The sequence below is a fragment of the Neofelis nebulosa genome, chromosome 3 (assembly GCF_028018385.1).
Source record: "Neofelis nebulosa isolate mNeoNeb1 chromosome 3, mNeoNeb1.pri, whole genome shotgun sequence".
Classification (NCBI taxonomy): domain Eukaryota; kingdom Metazoa; phylum Chordata; class Mammalia; order Carnivora; family Felidae; genus Neofelis; species Neofelis nebulosa.
The window spans coordinates 141,735,931-141,754,605 of NC_080784.1; the positions used below are offsets into that span (position 1 = coordinate 141,735,931).

At 35.9% G+C, this 18,675-nt stretch overlaps 1 protein-coding gene across 3 annotated transcripts in view; it reads left to right on the forward strand.

Moving 5' to 3' along the window:
• Positions 1 to 18,675, forward strand: part of ANTXR2 (ANTXR cell adhesion molecule 2) — a 151,293-nt gene that overhangs the window by 43,982 nt on the left and 88,636 nt on the right. For all 3 annotated transcript variants that reach the window (XM_058722148.1, XM_058722149.1, XM_058722147.1), the window contains exons 8-11: positions 907 to 967; positions 2,894 to 2,992; positions 5,251 to 5,320; positions 17,151 to 17,229. In XM_058722148.1, coding sequence (XP_058578131.1) covers positions 907 to 967; positions 2,894 to 2,992; positions 5,251 to 5,320; positions 17,151 to 17,229 — 309 coding nt within the window. The remainder of the gene's footprint in view (positions 1 to 906; positions 968 to 2,893; positions 2,993 to 5,250; positions 5,321 to 17,150; positions 17,230 to 18,675) is intronic.

Genomic DNA, 18,675 nt, shown 5'->3' on the forward strand with positions numbered 1-18,675 from the left:
AGAAAGCATAGAAAGTGTTTCTATTTCCTTCTTTCCTTTTCTAGTTACGAGCAGGAGATGCTAGAGACCATTGTACGTCATCTGTCTTCAACTCTGTCAAGAAAGGAATGTCGTTCAAAGATCATCTGGAATTTGTCTGAATTTGATAATGAAGTGCAGAGCAGTTCTAAAAATAAAGACAGGATTGTTGGGTCCATTCAGACCAGCTTATTTCATCATTGTTGTTTTTCACTTGTAGCCTTGTGCCTTGTATGGTGGTTTCTGTTTCTCAGAACGAGCTAAGAAGGGCCATTCTGTTCCTGTGCTCTGGGCATGCTGGAGTACAGAGTCTGTGTTTTTGAGGAAAATGTTGGGCTCATCTAAGGAGCCTGTGTCCTCCAACCATAAGGTTTGCTGCATACAAGGTGGGTTAGCATCCGTGGGAAAGGAGGCTGAGAAATCGGATAGAAATGCCAGAAATACAGAAGTGCTTCTTTATGGATATTATATGGAACCTCTTAATAAAATCACATTAAATTTTCAGAATTAAAGAGGGGGTCTGATTTGCTATCTTGTTTTTGCCTAATAGGGAAAGTCAGCATTGATTTCATGGGCATCAAGAAATTTTAGTTATCTGTTTGTATTCAAGGCTACCAGACTTTGAGGCAACATCCACTTTATTGGTGCCTATTTATTTTTACTCTAATTGAGTAAGGGTTCCTACAGTATACAATTGTAGAATATATACTGGAAGACAGCACAGAAATTTCCTAAGAGCTTGGTAGCTGTATATACAATAGTTAATAGGTTTTTCTCTGCCATCTATTAAAGTTAAGGGGAGGACCTTGAGGTTATTAGCAATCTTATAATGCACTTTACATGTTATAATTTAGTTCTCTATCTTGGTCTTCTTTTTTTCCTTTTTAGATACTAGCTCAGTCATGCACTGAAATCCTGGAATTGCGGCCTTCAAGTGTCTGTGTAGGGGGTAAGTGGTTAGAATTTAAAAATACCATATAAGAAATTGTATTTTTTCCCCCTAGTTAAAATATATGATTTGAAACTCGTGTTGGAATGAGAATAACAAAATTAACTTTTTTGGCATCCTTTTCTGTAAGAATTTTTAAATAATTCCTTGAAATATTTCTATTTTAAATTCAAATTTTTTAAGATTGGAGTGTTATTTTAAATAATGAACATATTGTGTGACAGGCTTTTAGAATTTTCTGTATATTTAGTTCATGTTTGAGACCTTTCCTATGACAAGTAAAATAAAATATGATTTTTTTTTCTTTTATCTGATTATACAGTCATGTATCTGTAGACTTTGAGCTCCATGATTTGATGACCGGCCCGAAGTGCAGTGCCCTCCAGCTCAGGGCACAGAAGGGAGCGATGTATGGGTGGATGGCAGGAAGGAAGCAGGTGGCTTCATTAGCTAAGAACAGACTCAGGTTTTAGCACTTCCAAGCTGTCCTTACCCAAAGAGAATGTGATTCTCTCTGGCTTGTTCTGTTTCTTCTTCTTCAAGTCTGACCTGGAGTTCATTTTAACCTGACTTTACTAGAAAAGGAAAAATATATTGGGTCTGATGGAAGAGGAAATGTGCTGTGTAATTTACCACAGAGCCTCCCAATCGCTGGATATAGTCTTAAGTTCTATATCTTTTAGACTCCCTAATTAATGGTTGAGATGTTTAAAAGGAATAGTGCATTTGAACGTCTCAGAGCATCCCTTTGCCTTTATAACTTTACTTAATCTTCATACCAGCACTATTTGACATTTTTATAGTCACTGGTTCAACAGATGAGGAAACCCAGGCAGAGTGGGTCAGTATTTGCTTTAGTAATTGTCCTATTTGACTCTTGTCTATCTGACTCTGAAGCCCATGATCTTTTTCACAGTCACATTGTAAGTTTTACCTGCCCTTTATAAGTAAAATTCCTTTTATAATATACTCAATGCAGAGTGGCATAGCAATATTTTCTTGATAATACATTACTGTATATATGTTAGATTTTGCTAGGAGATTGCTTGAGAAGATGGAGAGTTAATCACTGTTAAAATAGTTAATATGCCTTCTTCTAGCTAAATAGCAAGTGTTTAATGGCCTATCAAGGTATCTGATCAGTTAACGTTTTTTCTAGCATTTTATTTTACTGTCTAATATTTAGTGACTACTTCCCCTGTATAGAGTCCTGAGCAATATGTTGAATAAACTTCCTTTACTGACTGGTCATAGATGATTAGTAATCCAAAGTGCATGTCCTCTGCTGGGTTCTAAATTTGTATGCAAAAGAAAATGAAACCAGATTAGTAATGTCAAGAAACTGTTAAAGAACTCTGTATGGGGTGTCAGAGATTAAAGAAAATACAAAACTGTTCTAAGAAACAAAGAACATGAATAAGTAATTTTCTTTACATTCCCACATCTGTACTTGGGAGTACAGAAAAACAAAGAGGGTTCTTTCCTACTGATATTTGCCTAAGGATAGAATTTCTTTCTTTCTTTCTTTCTTTCTTTCTTTCTTTCTTTCTTTCTTTCTTTCTTTCTTTCTTTCTTTCTTTCTTTCTTTCTACTGCGGACAGAGAAGACAGGGTAAGGGGAAGTTCCTGTGGTATGTGGGAATAAGTGTTAGGCTTTAGTTCTAATTTCTTGGTTACTATTGGAAACCACTTTGTTTAAAAAATTAAATAATGTCACCTTTCTATGTGACAATCAATGATATCTTCCCTGAATTTCCCTAGAGGGTCCGAGAAAGCAAGTAGAATTGGAGACAACGATGTCTTCATTGTTACTAGTTGGCTAAATACTATGAAGAAATTAATTCTGTGTACCTTGACCTTTCAAGTTATGTCTTTTTATTTTTTGTAAAGCAGGGGTTAAAATGTTTGTTTTTCTTTTTGCTTCTAGAGGAATTTCAAATTGTTTTGAATGGAAGAGGATTCATCTTGGGCAGTCGGAATGGGAGTGTTCTCTGTACTTACACTGTAAATGAAACATACACAAAAAGTAGGTTCCTCATAATCTCTATGTTGCTTGAATATCTGTACAGCATATAAGTATCAAGTGTTTTCCTCTTTTTCCCAGCTGAAATCAACTATGCTATATTTTTCAATCAAGGAAGAAAGAAATGAAGTCTGGTGAGAGTACCAGTAGTTATAACAATGTGTTGTTGTTGTTGTTTCATGATTACAACCTTTGTTCATAACTTAAGAGATGCTGAACCCTATCCTGAGTAGCCTCATTTTACGGGTTGTGGTCCAGTGGCTGAAAGAGTCAAATAACTTGCCTGTGGTGACACAGCCAATAATGGGCAGAGCTGAGAGTTGAACCCAGTTTTCCTAACTTGATTCTGTGTGGACTGCATCAACTGCTTGATTTAATTGCCTCTTTCTCCAGATTTATTTATTGTCACTCTTGCCTGAAAATCTAACTATCTTGGACCACTCTACTACTTATTGCCTTATTTTATGCTCACTCATTTTCTTCATCTAATGTCCCAATAATTTGCCCGTCAGCTTCTGGAGATAGGCTTTTTGCCTTGTCGATATTTCATATATTTTATGTTTTTGAATGTTTCACGTATTTTTATCTTCAGTGCCCACCCAGCACTGTTTATTGAAAATTATCATATTTATGGAATGGGGTTTTATTTTCCCTAACATGGCTTTCAAAAAAGCAGATGAGGATAGTGTTTTTAATCTTCATTCTGAGAAAAACTCCTTAAATAGATCTTAAATATTCTGAGAGTTTTGGGTCTCTATTGAGACATTTTTTCCTTATCGATGATTATATTGGCTTCTAAAATTTTAATCTGTAAGGCAGATACCATAACTCTGTGAACTCTGGTGGAATTATGTTTTGAGAGGTTCATCTACAATTTTGCTGTTTTTCTGATGGTACTAAGCACTCCAATAGCACAGCTTTGGCTATGTACACAGCAACTGTTCAGTGTGTGTTTGTTGAATTAACGTGGTGAGGATCTCAGCATGGTAAATGTCAGAATTAATTCCTCTCTTTCCTGTTAGGATCATCATTTTGGTAAAGCAAGACAATAATATTTGTAACAAATGCCTCATAGTAGATGCTACAGTTGTAGAGGACAAAGTAATTTTATTTTTATTCACTAGCCATCTGAATCTAAGAGCTAGCTTTACCTAGCTCCCTTTGGGTACGTGTTTGATTATAATATAAACATATTTATCCCTTAGCTACATAAGATTAAGTTTCTTAAACTAAATTCTCAAACAAATAAGTAGAGTCAGGTTATATTTTCATCCCTCATATCCAGGATTATCCATTTGTTTATGTAACTTTTCTGAATATTTATAGTCCAGATTTTTTTGATCCTATATTATTAAAATTATTAGGGCAATTTAAGCATTCTGTTTTATGAAATGTATTTATTTATTGTAGATACAACTATTTTATTGAAGCCTTGAAATACTTTCATTCTTCTTTGGATATTCATCTTTTCTCCATTGTTTAAAAAAATTTTTTTTAACGTTTATTTATTATTGAGAGACAGAGAGACACAGAGCGTGAGCAGGGGAGGGGTAGAGAGAGGGGGAGACATAGAATCTGAAGTAGGCTCCAGGCACCGAGCTGTCAGCACAGAGCCCGACGTGGGGCTCGAACCCACAAACTGCGAGATCATGACCTGAGCCAAAGTCGGTCACTCAACCGACTGAGCCACCCAGGTGCCCCTCTCCATTGTTTTTAAATTCTGCTTTTAAAATATATATCACTTATCCTTAAAAGCCTAAGATACTTAAAAAATGGAGATGGAGAAGATGATAATTTTATAGTATCTGCAAATACATGTGAATTTAGTCTAAGAAAAAAATCACAATTTACCAACACTGTATATCAGTGAGGCATATAATCTCTATTTTTTTCATTCTCTTTTCCTTCTCCTCTTTTTCAATGAGAATCTATTTGGTTTTTCATTCTAATATATATCTAATGTTCCACTGTTAAACCCTTCTTGCCATTATGTTTTAATATAATTTAAAAATTTTTTTTCAAGTTTATTTATTTATTTTGAGAGAGAGAGGGAGAGTGGGGGAGAGAAACTCCCCCATATTGTCAGTGCAAAGACCAATGTGGGGCTCGATCTCACAAACCATGAGATCATGACCTGAGCTGAAATCCAGAGCCAGATGCTTAACCACCTGAGCCACCCAGGCACCCCATGTTTTTCATATTATTAATGAAACTGAGAAAAATAAAGCTCTTTATTAATTCAGTGCCATTTTATTTTCTAGGTGTTTACCCAGTAAGTGTGGAGCTTAATTCTATGCTTTGTCCCGCACCTACACTGAATAAAGTTGGAGAGTAAGTACTTCATTTAAAACATATTAAAAACATTTTCGGTACAAATTATTAGGAAATGGTGACAAATATGCATTAATTATTTCACTGCATCTTTTTATTTTTTATGTACAGAGTGAACATGAAATAGTAGTTCTAGGCAAACTACCCTGGCTAGTACTTTAACCATATATACTCTTAGTAGGTTGAAAATGCTTCAGTCAGCTTTATCGTATTTCTTAAATATTGATTAAAAGGCTCCATAAGTATTTATCTGGATGGGTAAGAGATATTGTTAGAGCCTTTAAATAATCAGAGCCACAGCATTATTTTGAACTGTGTAGTATTAAATTTACACATGCCCCTACACACATCTACACACACATGAGTTACAAAGTGAGATTTTGACTAATTACTATGGTGTTTAAATATCAAGATTAAAGAGCAAAAGGAGCATGGCTCAATAAGGCATACCTTGGACTAGGAAGTATTTGTGCTTTAATTTAATATCCATATCCTATAAGGTCTGTTTTCTCATGTTCTTTGGTGTGACAATATAAACCATAATGATAGCTGGTTAAAATAAAGGATGTTAGTTTGGAAGAAGAGCTTTTATTTAAATCACCTAAACAGATAATTTCGTTAGTAATTTCCATTTGTGATTTTTTTTTACACTCTATTATGAAGGAAATGATTGCAGACAGTTCAGATATTCCTTAGCCCAAAAGTAGTGGAAGGGATATGTTTAGGATGATAAATAAGATACAGAATTACTTTAAATTGATCTTGCATATAGAGCAGAGGCAAATAAAATATACAAGGTTTATTAGCTTCTCCTGGTTTTTCTGCTTCTGTTCTTGGCATAGCGATCCTTTTAAAACTGTTCATTTATATCACCTTTCCCTTAAATCCTTGATAATATTTCCTGTTCCACTCAGAGTGAAAATCTAAACATTGCCATGTTCTACAAGGTTCTGTAGGATCTGGCCCCTCACCATGTCACAGTATTCATCTTCCTTTTGCCCCTTTTGTGATGGTCACACAGGCCTCTTTGCTGTTCCTCAACTACGTTGGCACTTGTATACCTGTTGTTCCCGCTGCTTGAAATGCTCTTCTCCTCATGGCTCATTCTCACCTTCTTTAGGCCTTGTTCACATGTCACCTTCTTGGTAAACCCTTCCTGGTCACCCTATTTAATCAATACAGTCTTTCTCCTCTTGCATTTGGCACTCCCTATTCCCTTCTCATGGTTATTTTTTTCTCCCAAGCATTTATTTTCTCTTGGGTCTCTTTCCTGCTAGGATAGATTTTGTTTTGATTCCTGCTGTATCTGTAACACCAAACACAAAGCTTGGCACACAATAGATTCATAAATGTTTGCTAGATGAGAGGATGGATGCATTTTCCTCAAATATTTTGAATTACGAGTTATATTAAGAGCAAAAAAGTACCTTTGATTGCTGGGGGTGGTCAGAGACTTATATCAGGTAGGAGAAAAATGCCCAGAATCCTATGGGAGGGGCATGCCATTTAAGAGAATAGAGGGGTGCGTGGGTGGCTCAGTCGGTTGAGCGTCCAACTCTTGATTTCAGCTCAGGTCCTGATCTCACCGCTTGTGGGATCAAGCCCTCCATCAGACTCTGTGCTGACAGTGCTGAGCCTTCTTGGGATTCTCTCTCTTCCTCTCCCTCTGAGTCTCCCCAGCTCTATTTCTCAAAGTAAATAAACATTTAAAAAAAGGAAAAAGAGAACAGAAAACTATCTTGATTTTTTAATAGCAATGATTGGTTAAGGAAGACATCTTACCACCTTCTTCTCCAAAGTAGTTATAAAATGCAGTATGCCTGTTTTATCCCAGACACTGAGTTTGTATTCTCTAGAATTTGCCTCTTTTTTTTTTTTTAAGAGACTATAGAGACTGCTGATATTCTTCAGTGATTTGTAGATTGACTAAATACCCAGGGCATGTGATTTAAAAAAAACATATAGAACATAATAAATATCAGACATGAGAAGTCATCATTTATTTGGCTTTTGACATGAATATTTCACCTACAAGAGAACTGGAGATTTGGGGGGAAGGACATTTTAGATAATTACTTTTGCTTTCTCTTGCTTTCCTGCTTTCTTTTTGGTATCAAGCACGTGATACCACTGAGGCAAAACATGAGGTTTTATTTGTTAGTATATTGGGCACTTGGGGATATCGTTATTGTTCTTCTAAGTATGTTGCAAGTAATTTGGACCTTTCCTTTGCCTTGACTTTTCTTTAGATACCTCTGTAGGTGACAGCTCTCTTATGAGATTGGATAAAAATCAACACAACTGAAACAGTTTAGCCTTGTAAGGTGACTGATGCTTAATATGTTTGCCTAATTAGCTTTTGGCTAAGAATTCAAACCCATTAAGTAGCTAGTTAGTCTATGTTTCAAATAAACACATCTGGCCCAACAACGAATGAAGGGTTTTCCTGTGTGAGGGTGACAGATGTGGTGATGGTTCCCCCTGTTCTCTCACTTCAATAATTAACAACACCCTGGTGAAGTAACCCTAGATAGACAGCCTCAAAGCCAGATGCCTAGTCTCAGAGCTGGACCCATGGACATGTGCCTCATCTCATTAACCTGCTCTATCAGTTCCTTTCGCATCTTGCTGTTACTTCCTGAATTCCATTTTTGTTTGAGGATTATTCTTTTAAAAAAACCTAAACGGGGCGCCTGGGTGGCGCAGTCGGTTAAGCGTCCGACTTCAGCCAGGTCACGATCTCGCGGTCCGTGAGTTCGAGCCCCGCGTCGGGCTCTGGGCCGATGGCTCGGAGCCTGGAGCCTGTTTCCGATTCTGTGTCTCCCTCTCTCTCTGCCCCTCCCCCGTTCATGCTCTGTCTCTCTCTGTCCCCAAAAAAAAAAAAAATAAAAAAAAATAAAAAAAAAATAAAAAAATAAAAAAATAAAAAAACCTAAACACTTGTGAATGTTAGTTTGTAAAAAGGTTAATATGAAGATGCTTTGCTTGCAGATGGGGACAAAGAATATAGCAGCAGAGCTAGGACCATAGCTTTGCATTTGGAAATTGATGTTGTGGCGTAAACAGACATTAAAACTGTCTGGGCAAATCTTATCCAGCCTATCATTAGTTAGTGTTATTGAAATGGGTCTTTGAAGTACTTTCTTTGAGAGAGATTTCTGTTTATTAAATTTTTTTATTTGATATAGATTTCCAGATTGAGTTGAATGGATTCTTAATATTTATTTATTTTATTTTACTTAAGTTTATTTATCAATTTGGAGAGAGACAGAGACAGTGTGAGTGGGGAAGGGGCAGAGAGAGAGGGAGGAGGGAATCCCAAGCAGGCTCTGCACTGTCAGCGTGGAGTCTGACACGGGGCTCAAACTCTCGAAACCACGAGATCATGACCTGAGCTGAAACCAAGAGGTGGACACTTAACTGGCTGAGCCACCCACGTGCCCCTGGATGCTTAGTATTTAAATGGGAAGAATGTAAAGGTGGTGGTAATGAGGTCGTTCTTCTGTACTTCTTTCATTGGATACAGTTTAATTTTAAAATGTCATGTGATTAAACAAATTGTCTTACCGAGAGGAATCTGTAGATTGTTGGCAGTTTACTTCTGCCAGTGGCTCACTTGTACCAGTGTTTTAAGTCTGAATAGGAAAGACTCTGTGGAGTTCTTTGGATCCTCCCCACCGCAGGGCATTCGCCCTATGGTGTAAGTGCAGGTGTCCCCAGTACTTGAAGGATGGGCTTCTCCTCTGACCCTTGTTGAGTGAGATGTCAACAATAGCACAGCTGTTCTGCAATAGTTGAGATCCTCAAACCTGTAATTTGGCAAGAAGAGCAGAACAAATTGGGTAAATATACATAAACACATTGTGAAGAAAGAAAAACAGAACAGAATGAACCAGAGCCTTATCCTACAGCTTGTTTGATAGAGATGATTTAAGGAGGCATATGGTATAGTTAAATGTGCTTTCAAAAACATTGGCCAGAATCTTCTGGCAAATATGAAATAAATATCTAAGTCAGATGAAACTGATAGTATTAGTTCTCTTAAAAGGCAATGTGGGAAGACACATGACAGAGTGTTTTGAGTAAGAAGTGGCGGGACATTAGCGTATGTGGAAATTTTTAGGCATGTGATATTGAAGGTTCATTCAGATGAATGGTGTGGCCACCTTGGGGTTAGAGCCTAACTTGGTAATAGAACCTTTTTATTTTCTTCTTCAACATTGTTAGTTTTTCAATATGATCATTTTACCTGGAATAAAATTGATTCATTCCACTTCTCTTTCTTGGCTGGACAAATTCTGCCTTTAACACAGCTTCTCACATGAACACTTCTTTTCAAAAATATACCTATGCATATATGTGTATATATATCTATACAATACCTAATAACATTATCTTAGTAGCAGATGATATAAGAATGCCTTTATTCTCTCTTGTTTTCATTATGAGGAATGACACTTGATTTATTTATTTTTATCATAGATTCTAGGACAGTAGTTATGTCTTTACTTTGAATGTAAACATTAGAATCTTGGTGAGATGGGTTAAGGCTGAGGACCATCTCTGTTTCTTTATTTCTCTATCCCCCACCCTAGTGGTGGGGCATTTTATCTTTTTCTTTCCCATAGTGTATTGCTTTCTGATTATACGTGTAAATGTGATCAGTTCACCTAATCCTTATTGCAGCTCCATCCTAAGTATTATTTTTAGTTCTGGAAATTGTCTTTTAAGAGGAACAACTAATTGGAGCACATCTAGAGGTAGCCAACAAGATGTTGCCAAGTATGGAAATGTTAAATACGATGTAATTGAAAATACTCTAAAATATGATTCAGGCGTGACATATCAGATGTCTTCAAACATCAGCTCTGTCATGTGAAAGATCTGACTTATTCTTTATTGCTCTAAGGAAAGGAGAAGGAAAGAGCGAAAGGTAAAGAGAGGCACATTTCAGCTCAATACAAAGAAGATCTCTAACAATTTAGAGAATGTTTTGGTAACCACAAGTGTTCAAAGACGGACAGATATATGATGAGATAGAGATATCCCTAGATATGTGTTTCAATCCTCTTAAATACTGCTTCTAAATTTTGTGTTATCATTTTATTTTTACTTTTTCTTTGCTATTAATAGGGGATTTGGCTTTTTTTTGGATGAAAGGCACTAAAAATGAGTGATTATTTCCAAGTATCTTTTCATTATTTTATTAAAATATGCAAAAACAGTTAGAGAGGGATTATTTTCAGGGTAATACTGTAAACATTTGAAGTACAGCTTCAGGTGTGATGGCCAGCACATTTCTGAATACAGCTTTCTGTTCTTTCTGAAATCTAGCAATTTCCCAAGTGCAATGTTTGTTTTAGTATACACATATTTTGAAATATCTTAAAAAGAAATTATTTTATTCAAGAACCCTTTAACCACGTTAAAAAGATATCCTTAGATAAAGCATTATTTACATATATACTTATCACTATAAGTGAAATCTAGTGAAATCTTTATTCACAAATATGAAGACTTATTTTTCAACTCTTCATCTTTGTTATGCACAAAACTAACTTTTAAAAAGCTCTGCAGAGTATTTAATAGTAGCACTTGATTTCAAAGTATCTTAGGTCACCATAATTTTTATAACTTTTTGAGTTGTTGCCAGCTTAATTTTCAGTATGTGCAAATTGGAGGTAAATTATTTATTACTTCTGGCAAATACCTTTCATAATTTTATTTAATTTTTTCATCTTTTTAATGGATCATAAAATGGCATCTTTTATTGGCTACACAAGAAGTCAGTAGTAAATGAATACTTTGCAAATAGGCTACCATGGATTGAAATGTCAACCATAGTTCATGGTATGTGAAGTTTCTTAGATCAAAGTAGCTCTAACATATGGCACTGAGCTATTCTGTTTGGGAACTCTCCTGCATCTTTAAATAAACTCACTGTGACCATTAGGACTTATTGAATTTTATTTACTTAATTATATATCACAATACTATTTAATAATTCATGTGGAATGAATTTAGTTTTATCACTATTAATTGAATACCAGTTAACATTAAAATGTACTTCAAACAATCTTTTTGCTATGGTGAGTTGTTTGGGTTTCTTCTGTCCTTCTACTTTGTTTTGTTTTTTTTGTTGTTGTTGTTTTTTGTTTTTTTGTGCTTAAATGAGCTCTAGACCCAACATGGGGTTTGAACTCACAACTTGGAGATCAAGAGTTGCATGTTCTATGGAAGGAGCCACCCAGGCACCCTGATCCTTCTACTTTGAAAAAAAAAAAATATATTCCAAGGATGGGACCAAGAGTGTATTAAGATATTTGTGAGCAATTCTGAACAATGTAGAACCAATTTATAGAAAAGGATGTTGGAAGTTTTCAGTTCTTAGCCTGATCTTCCCTAACCCCCCTGCATTAGGCACTGTGGGCCATCCCTGTCTCAGAAGGTTCTCCCTTTGTCTTTCATGACTTTTTATTCTCACCTAGCTGGCTGTTTCTTCTCAGATGTCACTGCAGGCTCCTCTTCTTACTGTCCCTTGCTCTTAGTTATCACCATGGTTGGCCTACTGATTCATAAATGCATCTTCTCCAAGGCTTCCTTTTCTTGCTGAGGAGCTCCAAATCTCAAGACAAGATCTTTTTCTTAGCTCTAAAGGCACTATCCGAAAGTCCATTATGCAAAAGTCTACTGCTTCCCTTGGATTTCTCATGGCCCATTCAACTTGACGCTCCCAAGTTAAGCCTAGGTACTTCTGTTCACACCTGCTCTGTTTCCTGTATTTCCTATGCAACCCACCTCACACCAAGATAGAAACTGTTAAGTCATCATTAACTATTTCCTTCTTCCTCACCGTTAACATCCTAAATGTCCAATCATTTTTATTTTAACTCCTTAAGATCTCCCAACTTTCATTTTCACACCACCCTTATTGCCACTATTTTAGTTCATTTCTACTTTGGCTCTAATGTGAAATATACCACGACATCCATAAATGGTGTTTCTACTGTAGAATCTACTCTTCCAGTCCACGTTCTACACTGTAAAAAAGAATGATATTTGTAAAAACACAGTTCTGCCAATATTTCTACATAATTTAAAAACTCTTAAGACTAATTCCAAATGTCTAAAGATGGCATCCTGGCTTTTTCCTGATCCTTTCCTACTCCCTTTTCCAGCCTCAGGCCATATATTCTCACTCTCACATCTTGTGATGCTGCTACGTTGAATGGTTTTAGTTCCTTGACTGTTCTGTGCTTTCCTTACCTTCCAGCCTATCAAATAGCCTCCTTCTTTGTGGATCCTTTTCTAATCTCTTTTCCTTATTATCTCCTGGTCATTATTTAGGATTCATCTTTGAGTGACTTCCTGCAGGAAGCCTTTGTTGATGTCCCCTTGGCAAAGCTGAACAAGTTGTATCTCTCACAACTAGGTCCGCTAGTACTCCTGTGCTTATACCTCTTTTAGTTAATGTCACACTCTATTGTAATTGTTTATGTGGCTTCCTTTCACTTACATTGTAATACTGTGTTTTATTTGTTACTGCAGTCCAGTTACCAAGCACAGCCTAGCTTGGCCTATTGTAGCAATTTGTAAGTATTTGTTTAATTAACTAGTAATAGAATGATTGAGTGATTAAATGAATCATGAACTTATTGGCAAACATTCATAAACCAATTTAGAGTGCAGTTTTAGGTTTGAGGTGTAAACATACAGCCCAACACAGTTATGATGTTGGGTTTAATCAGATGATGTTTTGTAACAGGAAGGAAATAACACTGAAACATTTCTGTACAGGAACCTGGATGATGTTATATACTAGGCAGTTTTTGAACAATTTATCTGTAGTTTTACATGTCAGTAAGTAGAAAAGTTCTTTGAGCCAAAAAGTGTTAGGTAATTATTTTATTGCTGCTAGATATTCTTCTGTATTATCTGTGTTATATTTTCACTTGGGTCTAAAAGGTTTATATAAAAGTACCTTGTTATTCTGAATAATCTGTTAGAAAAATAGTCAAGTGTTACAGTAATATAAGAATAACTGCTGTATCCTATGTTGGGTATTTTATGCTTATTATTTTGCCAAGCTCTCTTCCCCCAAACAACTCTGAAATAGTTAAAATTATCCCCATTTTACAGATTGAGGAATGAAAGGTTGAGAGTACAGGGACTAGGCTTCAAACCCAGGACTCCTGATTTCTCAACTTGTGAGCTAGACCTCTCCCCTTTTATAATTTTAATTGATTCTTGGGACAAATGAAAAATGAACTCTCCCCTCACCTCTCACTTCTGTGTGGAATTAGGTAAAACCAACATGGCTTTCATACATTTTCATCCATAACAAAGTGTCTATCAACTGTGAGTGTGGGTTCTACTGTTAGTAATACACTAACCAGAAGTAGGGGTTATGTAGGAATGAGCAATGCATAGATACGAATGGAAATGACATAAAATAAGATGGCAAGCATTAAATATATGTATTGGAATTTTGAGTCAACAAAAGGTCAGGGTATTAGGTTTGGGTTAGAGGGTGAGGTGGCTTTACCAATCTGCATGCAAAGGAGCAGCATACCTTTGGGCAAAGGTATCATTCATGTGCCAGTATCATACCAATAATTTCAAAAACGTTTCACTAAAGAAACAACAACATTTAAATGCAAGAGTAACTTTTGGAGCGTGTTTTTTGTGTTATCTTAGCAGTTAGTAAATGCCATTCTAGTTAACCATGAGCAATATGCTAAGTGTATTAGTATGAGCAATATGGTAAATGAATGTAGTAAAAACCTGGAGGAGTGTTACTCAGCTCTTGCCGATGAGAGAAATTTAAATGTAAGATTCTCACATATTTATCAGGGATGAAAGAAGTATGTGGTAGAAATAAAAGAAGCACTTTGACTCCAGAGTCAGAGAAGTTTAAGGTTTGGGCAAGTTACCTTTGTAAGCTTCAGTTTCCTCTCTTGGGAAGTGGAGGAAATGCTGCTGCCTAGCTCAGGGGGTCTCTGTGAAGATTAAATGAGAGGAGAGCCGTGTGTCTGGCTCGTGGTAGGGACTCGATAAATGCCATCGTTATCAATGCTGCTGCTGATAGCCATGCTCTGCTCTCAAGAAGGTAAAGATCATATTGTTTCAGTTGAGTCCACATGTCGAAAGAAACATCAGGTGCCTTTCCATCCGTGGAGACTTGTCTCAGTTTTATGTGAAACCAGCCACATGATACTAGACTGAGTTTTGGAGATAGCTGCAGTTATATTGGCTGCCTAGAAGATCTCGTTGGCATGCATTTCTACTAGAGGAAAGAACTTTGTTGTAAAATAGATCTTCTGTTCTTATTCCACTTGGATAAGCATTAAAATCCTTTTTTCTTTTTTTCTCAGTCTGGAAGCATCAAAATTTTTAATGTTCCCTTCATTAATTAGAGAACTGGTTTATTTCTGGTGAGTTCTAAGTGCCAGGTTATAAACAACTTCAGTCAGTATCTGCTGAACGCATAAAAGTTGAATCAGTAAGATTATTTGCAACAATCATACATTATTGTGAATCAGATAGTCCCTTCCCCCAAACTAAAACCATACTTACCATGTCATATGCTTTCTGGTACGTTTCAAAGTAGAGGAATTGGGAACTAGGAAAGATTATTTTTGGATTCAACTCTGCTTAGTCTTCAAAAAAAGTAAATAAAACAAGGCACTTGGTTCTGCAGAATAAGCAATTGGGTTTAAGTTTTCTTTCTTAAATAAACCACTTGGCATTCTGTGTTGAACTAGTTCAAAAGTTCAAACAAGTTGATATAAATATCTTAAGTTCTCATTCTTTTCTGGATATAGCTAAACCTTTTTTTTTTTAACAAAGTATTTTGAAGGGAATAATTTAAAGAAATATTTTGAACAGAAGTATTACTGATTTTTGAAGAAGAGTTCAGCTTCAGGTCTGCTAGGAGTATCTTTCCTGGTGTCTCTTGTTCCTGTGTGAATCCAAACTAAATATCACAGTGAGAAAAGAAACACACTAAGGACTCTGATTTCAACAAGCTTGCGTGGTCTGATGGAAAGACTTCAAGATTAGTTAGAACCCTAGCTGTACCACTTTAGGCAAGGTAATTAGCATTTCTGGGCTTGACGTACCCCATCTGCACAACTGTGAAACTGCTGCTTTCTTTAAGGGCTGTTGTGAAGATGAATGAGATGATGTTCATAAAATGCCTAGGCTGGGTATCTGGCACATAGCAGGGGCTAAATAATATTTCTCATCCCCCATCTCTGGCATCGTAATTGAAATTTTACCGGTGGTTTGAGATTGCTTCTCTTTTATCAGAATTCTTTGTAAGTAGTGGTGAATTTGGCTTTCAATTCAAGGAATAGAGAAGAAAACTTCAAAATATAACATTTTGTTGATTCAGAGTAATTCAGGCAAAGTTTTTAGCTATTAATTCTTGGAATTTAGAATATTTTCGGGGACTGTGAGCATGGCACTGTATTGAAGTTAGATTACCAAAATGTTATCTATTACTTTCTGCTTTAACGAATGGATAGCTTTGAAATGTTGGCTTTCCAATTATTATAGGATAATATACTGTGTAAACTATTTTGGAAAAGGGCTGTTTCCTTAATATTTTAAAATCCCCTTGTCATTTTTTCCCCTTTTGTTATCTTAGACCTATTTTTTAGAAAGTTACCAACTCCTGGCTGGCTGATCACAAATAATTACTAGAATCTGAATTAATGAAATTTTAACTATTATTAATTATCTTCAAATTTGAACTCCTGTTTCCAAAGTAAGAGCTGTATTCTAATTCTGATGTATCTTAGCCATGAAAAAAAGAAATTATTCTTTCTTCTTGTACCTTTGTCAAGATATTTTGATGTCCTAGGATCGTCTACAACAAATACCTACATGGACATTGCATTCTTGTTTTTCTTCAGTTTCTCTCTCCTGTATTATCACTTTCTCTATATTTTAACCTTGAATGGTTTATTATTTCCAATTATTTATTTATTTACCTATCTATTTTTTAAGAATTTTTTTTAATGTTTATTTTTTTTTTAACGTTTTTTTTTTTTTTTTTTTTTTTATTTTTGGGACAGAGAGAGACAGAGCATGAACGGGGGAGGGGCAAAGAGAGAGGGAGACACAGAATCGGAAACAGGCTCCAGGCTCCGAGCCATCAGCCCAGAGCCTGACGCGGGGCTCGAACTCACGGACCGCGAGATCGTGACCTGGCTGAAGTCGGACGCTCAACCGACTGCGCCACCCAGGCGCCCCTTTTAATGTTTATTTTTGACAGAGAGACAGAGCGCAAGTAGGGCAGGGACAGAGAGAGAGGGAGACACAGAAACCAAAGCAGGCTCCAAGCTCTCAGCTGACAGCTCAATGTGCGGCTCTAACCCACAAACCATGAGATCATGACCTGAGCAGAAGTCGGACACTTAACCTACTGAGCCACCCACGTACCCCTCTAATTTTTTATTCTTAATAATCTTGTGATGGTAGTAATGTCTGAAGACAGGGGAAATATGGTAAATAGGATCTCAGTGGGTTTTTTTTTTTTTTTTATTCTTTTTAGAGTATTGGGAAGACAGCCTCAGCATTTCTCTCAAGGAATTTTTTAATGTTACTATTTATGTTAATCTTTCTTTTAGGAACAATTAGATCATTTAAGGAATTTGCCTCTGGCTACTAAGTAATGACTGGAGCTAAGAAAGAAAAAAGTTGGGATAACTGATCAAAAGTAAACATTCCTGCTTGTTTTGAATTATATGCAGAAATAAAAATCTCCCACAATCCTCTCGTTTTTAATTTATTTTTAATTATTGTTTCTTTCATTTTCTTTCAGAACTCTTGATGTTTCAGTGAGCTTTAATGGAGGAAAATCTGTTATCTCAAGCTCATTGATAGTCACAGCCACAGAATGTGTAAGTAAAAAGTTGCATAAAGTTACTTTTTAAAAATGATTCCATCCAGAAATGATTTACAGATTCTGAGTGCTGTTGCATATTATAATAAGGAAGATGCCAACAATGACACTGGAGAGCACCACAAGGAAAACTTTGTATAGAATTCATTCTAGATTCTGTTTTTTTCCTTTAGTCTCATTAAAAAGAGATTTTAAGATAAGATAAGTTTTGTTCTGATATTCATAAAATTCAGAAGTCATTTAAAATCAAAATAAGGTAGGAGAATGATTTTCAAATGAAACATTTTTATTAAAACATTAATTATCAAAATGGAATAATTTTTTTGTGTGTTATGAAGGTTGGGTTATTGTGTCTAAGACATTGATCACGTTTTTGAAATTATGAGTGTATTTTAATGGTGAGCTCATATTTTTGTCCCTTTTAAATGTTGGTGCTTTCTAACATGAGTAAATAATTTGATTTCAATAGTTTGCTATATCTTAAGTTTGAAACTCTATTTTAGTTGAGATGATTGATTTGTATTACCTAAGATGCAATAATGTCAAATGTAAACTTTGTTGTTAAGATAGTGTTTTCCTTGTAGGAACTTTTTAGGGTTCATGGAAAGTTTTCATATTCAGTTGAACATGAAAACAGAAAGCACTAAAAGGGACTGATCACATGGCTATTATTTTTATGAGTATATTATCTTTGTGAAAACTACAGTAATCAAAGCAAGAAACCCCAAATTCTTGCCCTTCAAAATACCAAAATTACAAACCAAAACACTTTCTCACATCTCATGGTTGCACGGTTTTATATTTTGATCTTCATTTTTTAAGAAATGTTTTTATTTTTATTTATTTTGAGAAAGAGGGGGAGAGAGAGCAGGAACGGGACAGAGAGAGAGGGAGAGAATCCCAAGCAGGCTCCACGTTGTCAGGGCAGAGGACTTGAATCCACAAACCATGAGATTATGACCTGAGCCTAGATCAGGAGTCAGATGCTTAACTGACTGAGCCACCTAGGTGCCCCTTCCTTCAAAAAACAAAGTAACTCAATATTATCTGTATAGAGACAGTTGTCTTTCTCACTGTAAGAAAACATTGCAAGGAAAACAAACATCCGTAAGGACCTTGGGCCACTACTAAATTTTCTGGATAACTCTTTATCAACACCTGTCTCTGTTTGAAAATATCTAGGTTTTTTTTTTCTCTCTTCATTTGCAATTCATGTTGCAATTTGCAAGTTTTCTTGTCTCTCAGGATGTGGTTAGATTACAAATTACGTAGTTTCTCAGTGATAAGCTCACTAAATGATACTCGTTCTCCGTCCTTCCTCTTATTCTGTTCCTCTAGCCATCTTTTCTCATCCTTGTATAGGATACAAAGACTTGTGTCCCATAGGCACTCACAATTTTGGTGTGCAGGGAAGCTGAGGTTAAATAACTCATTTTTGAATTTA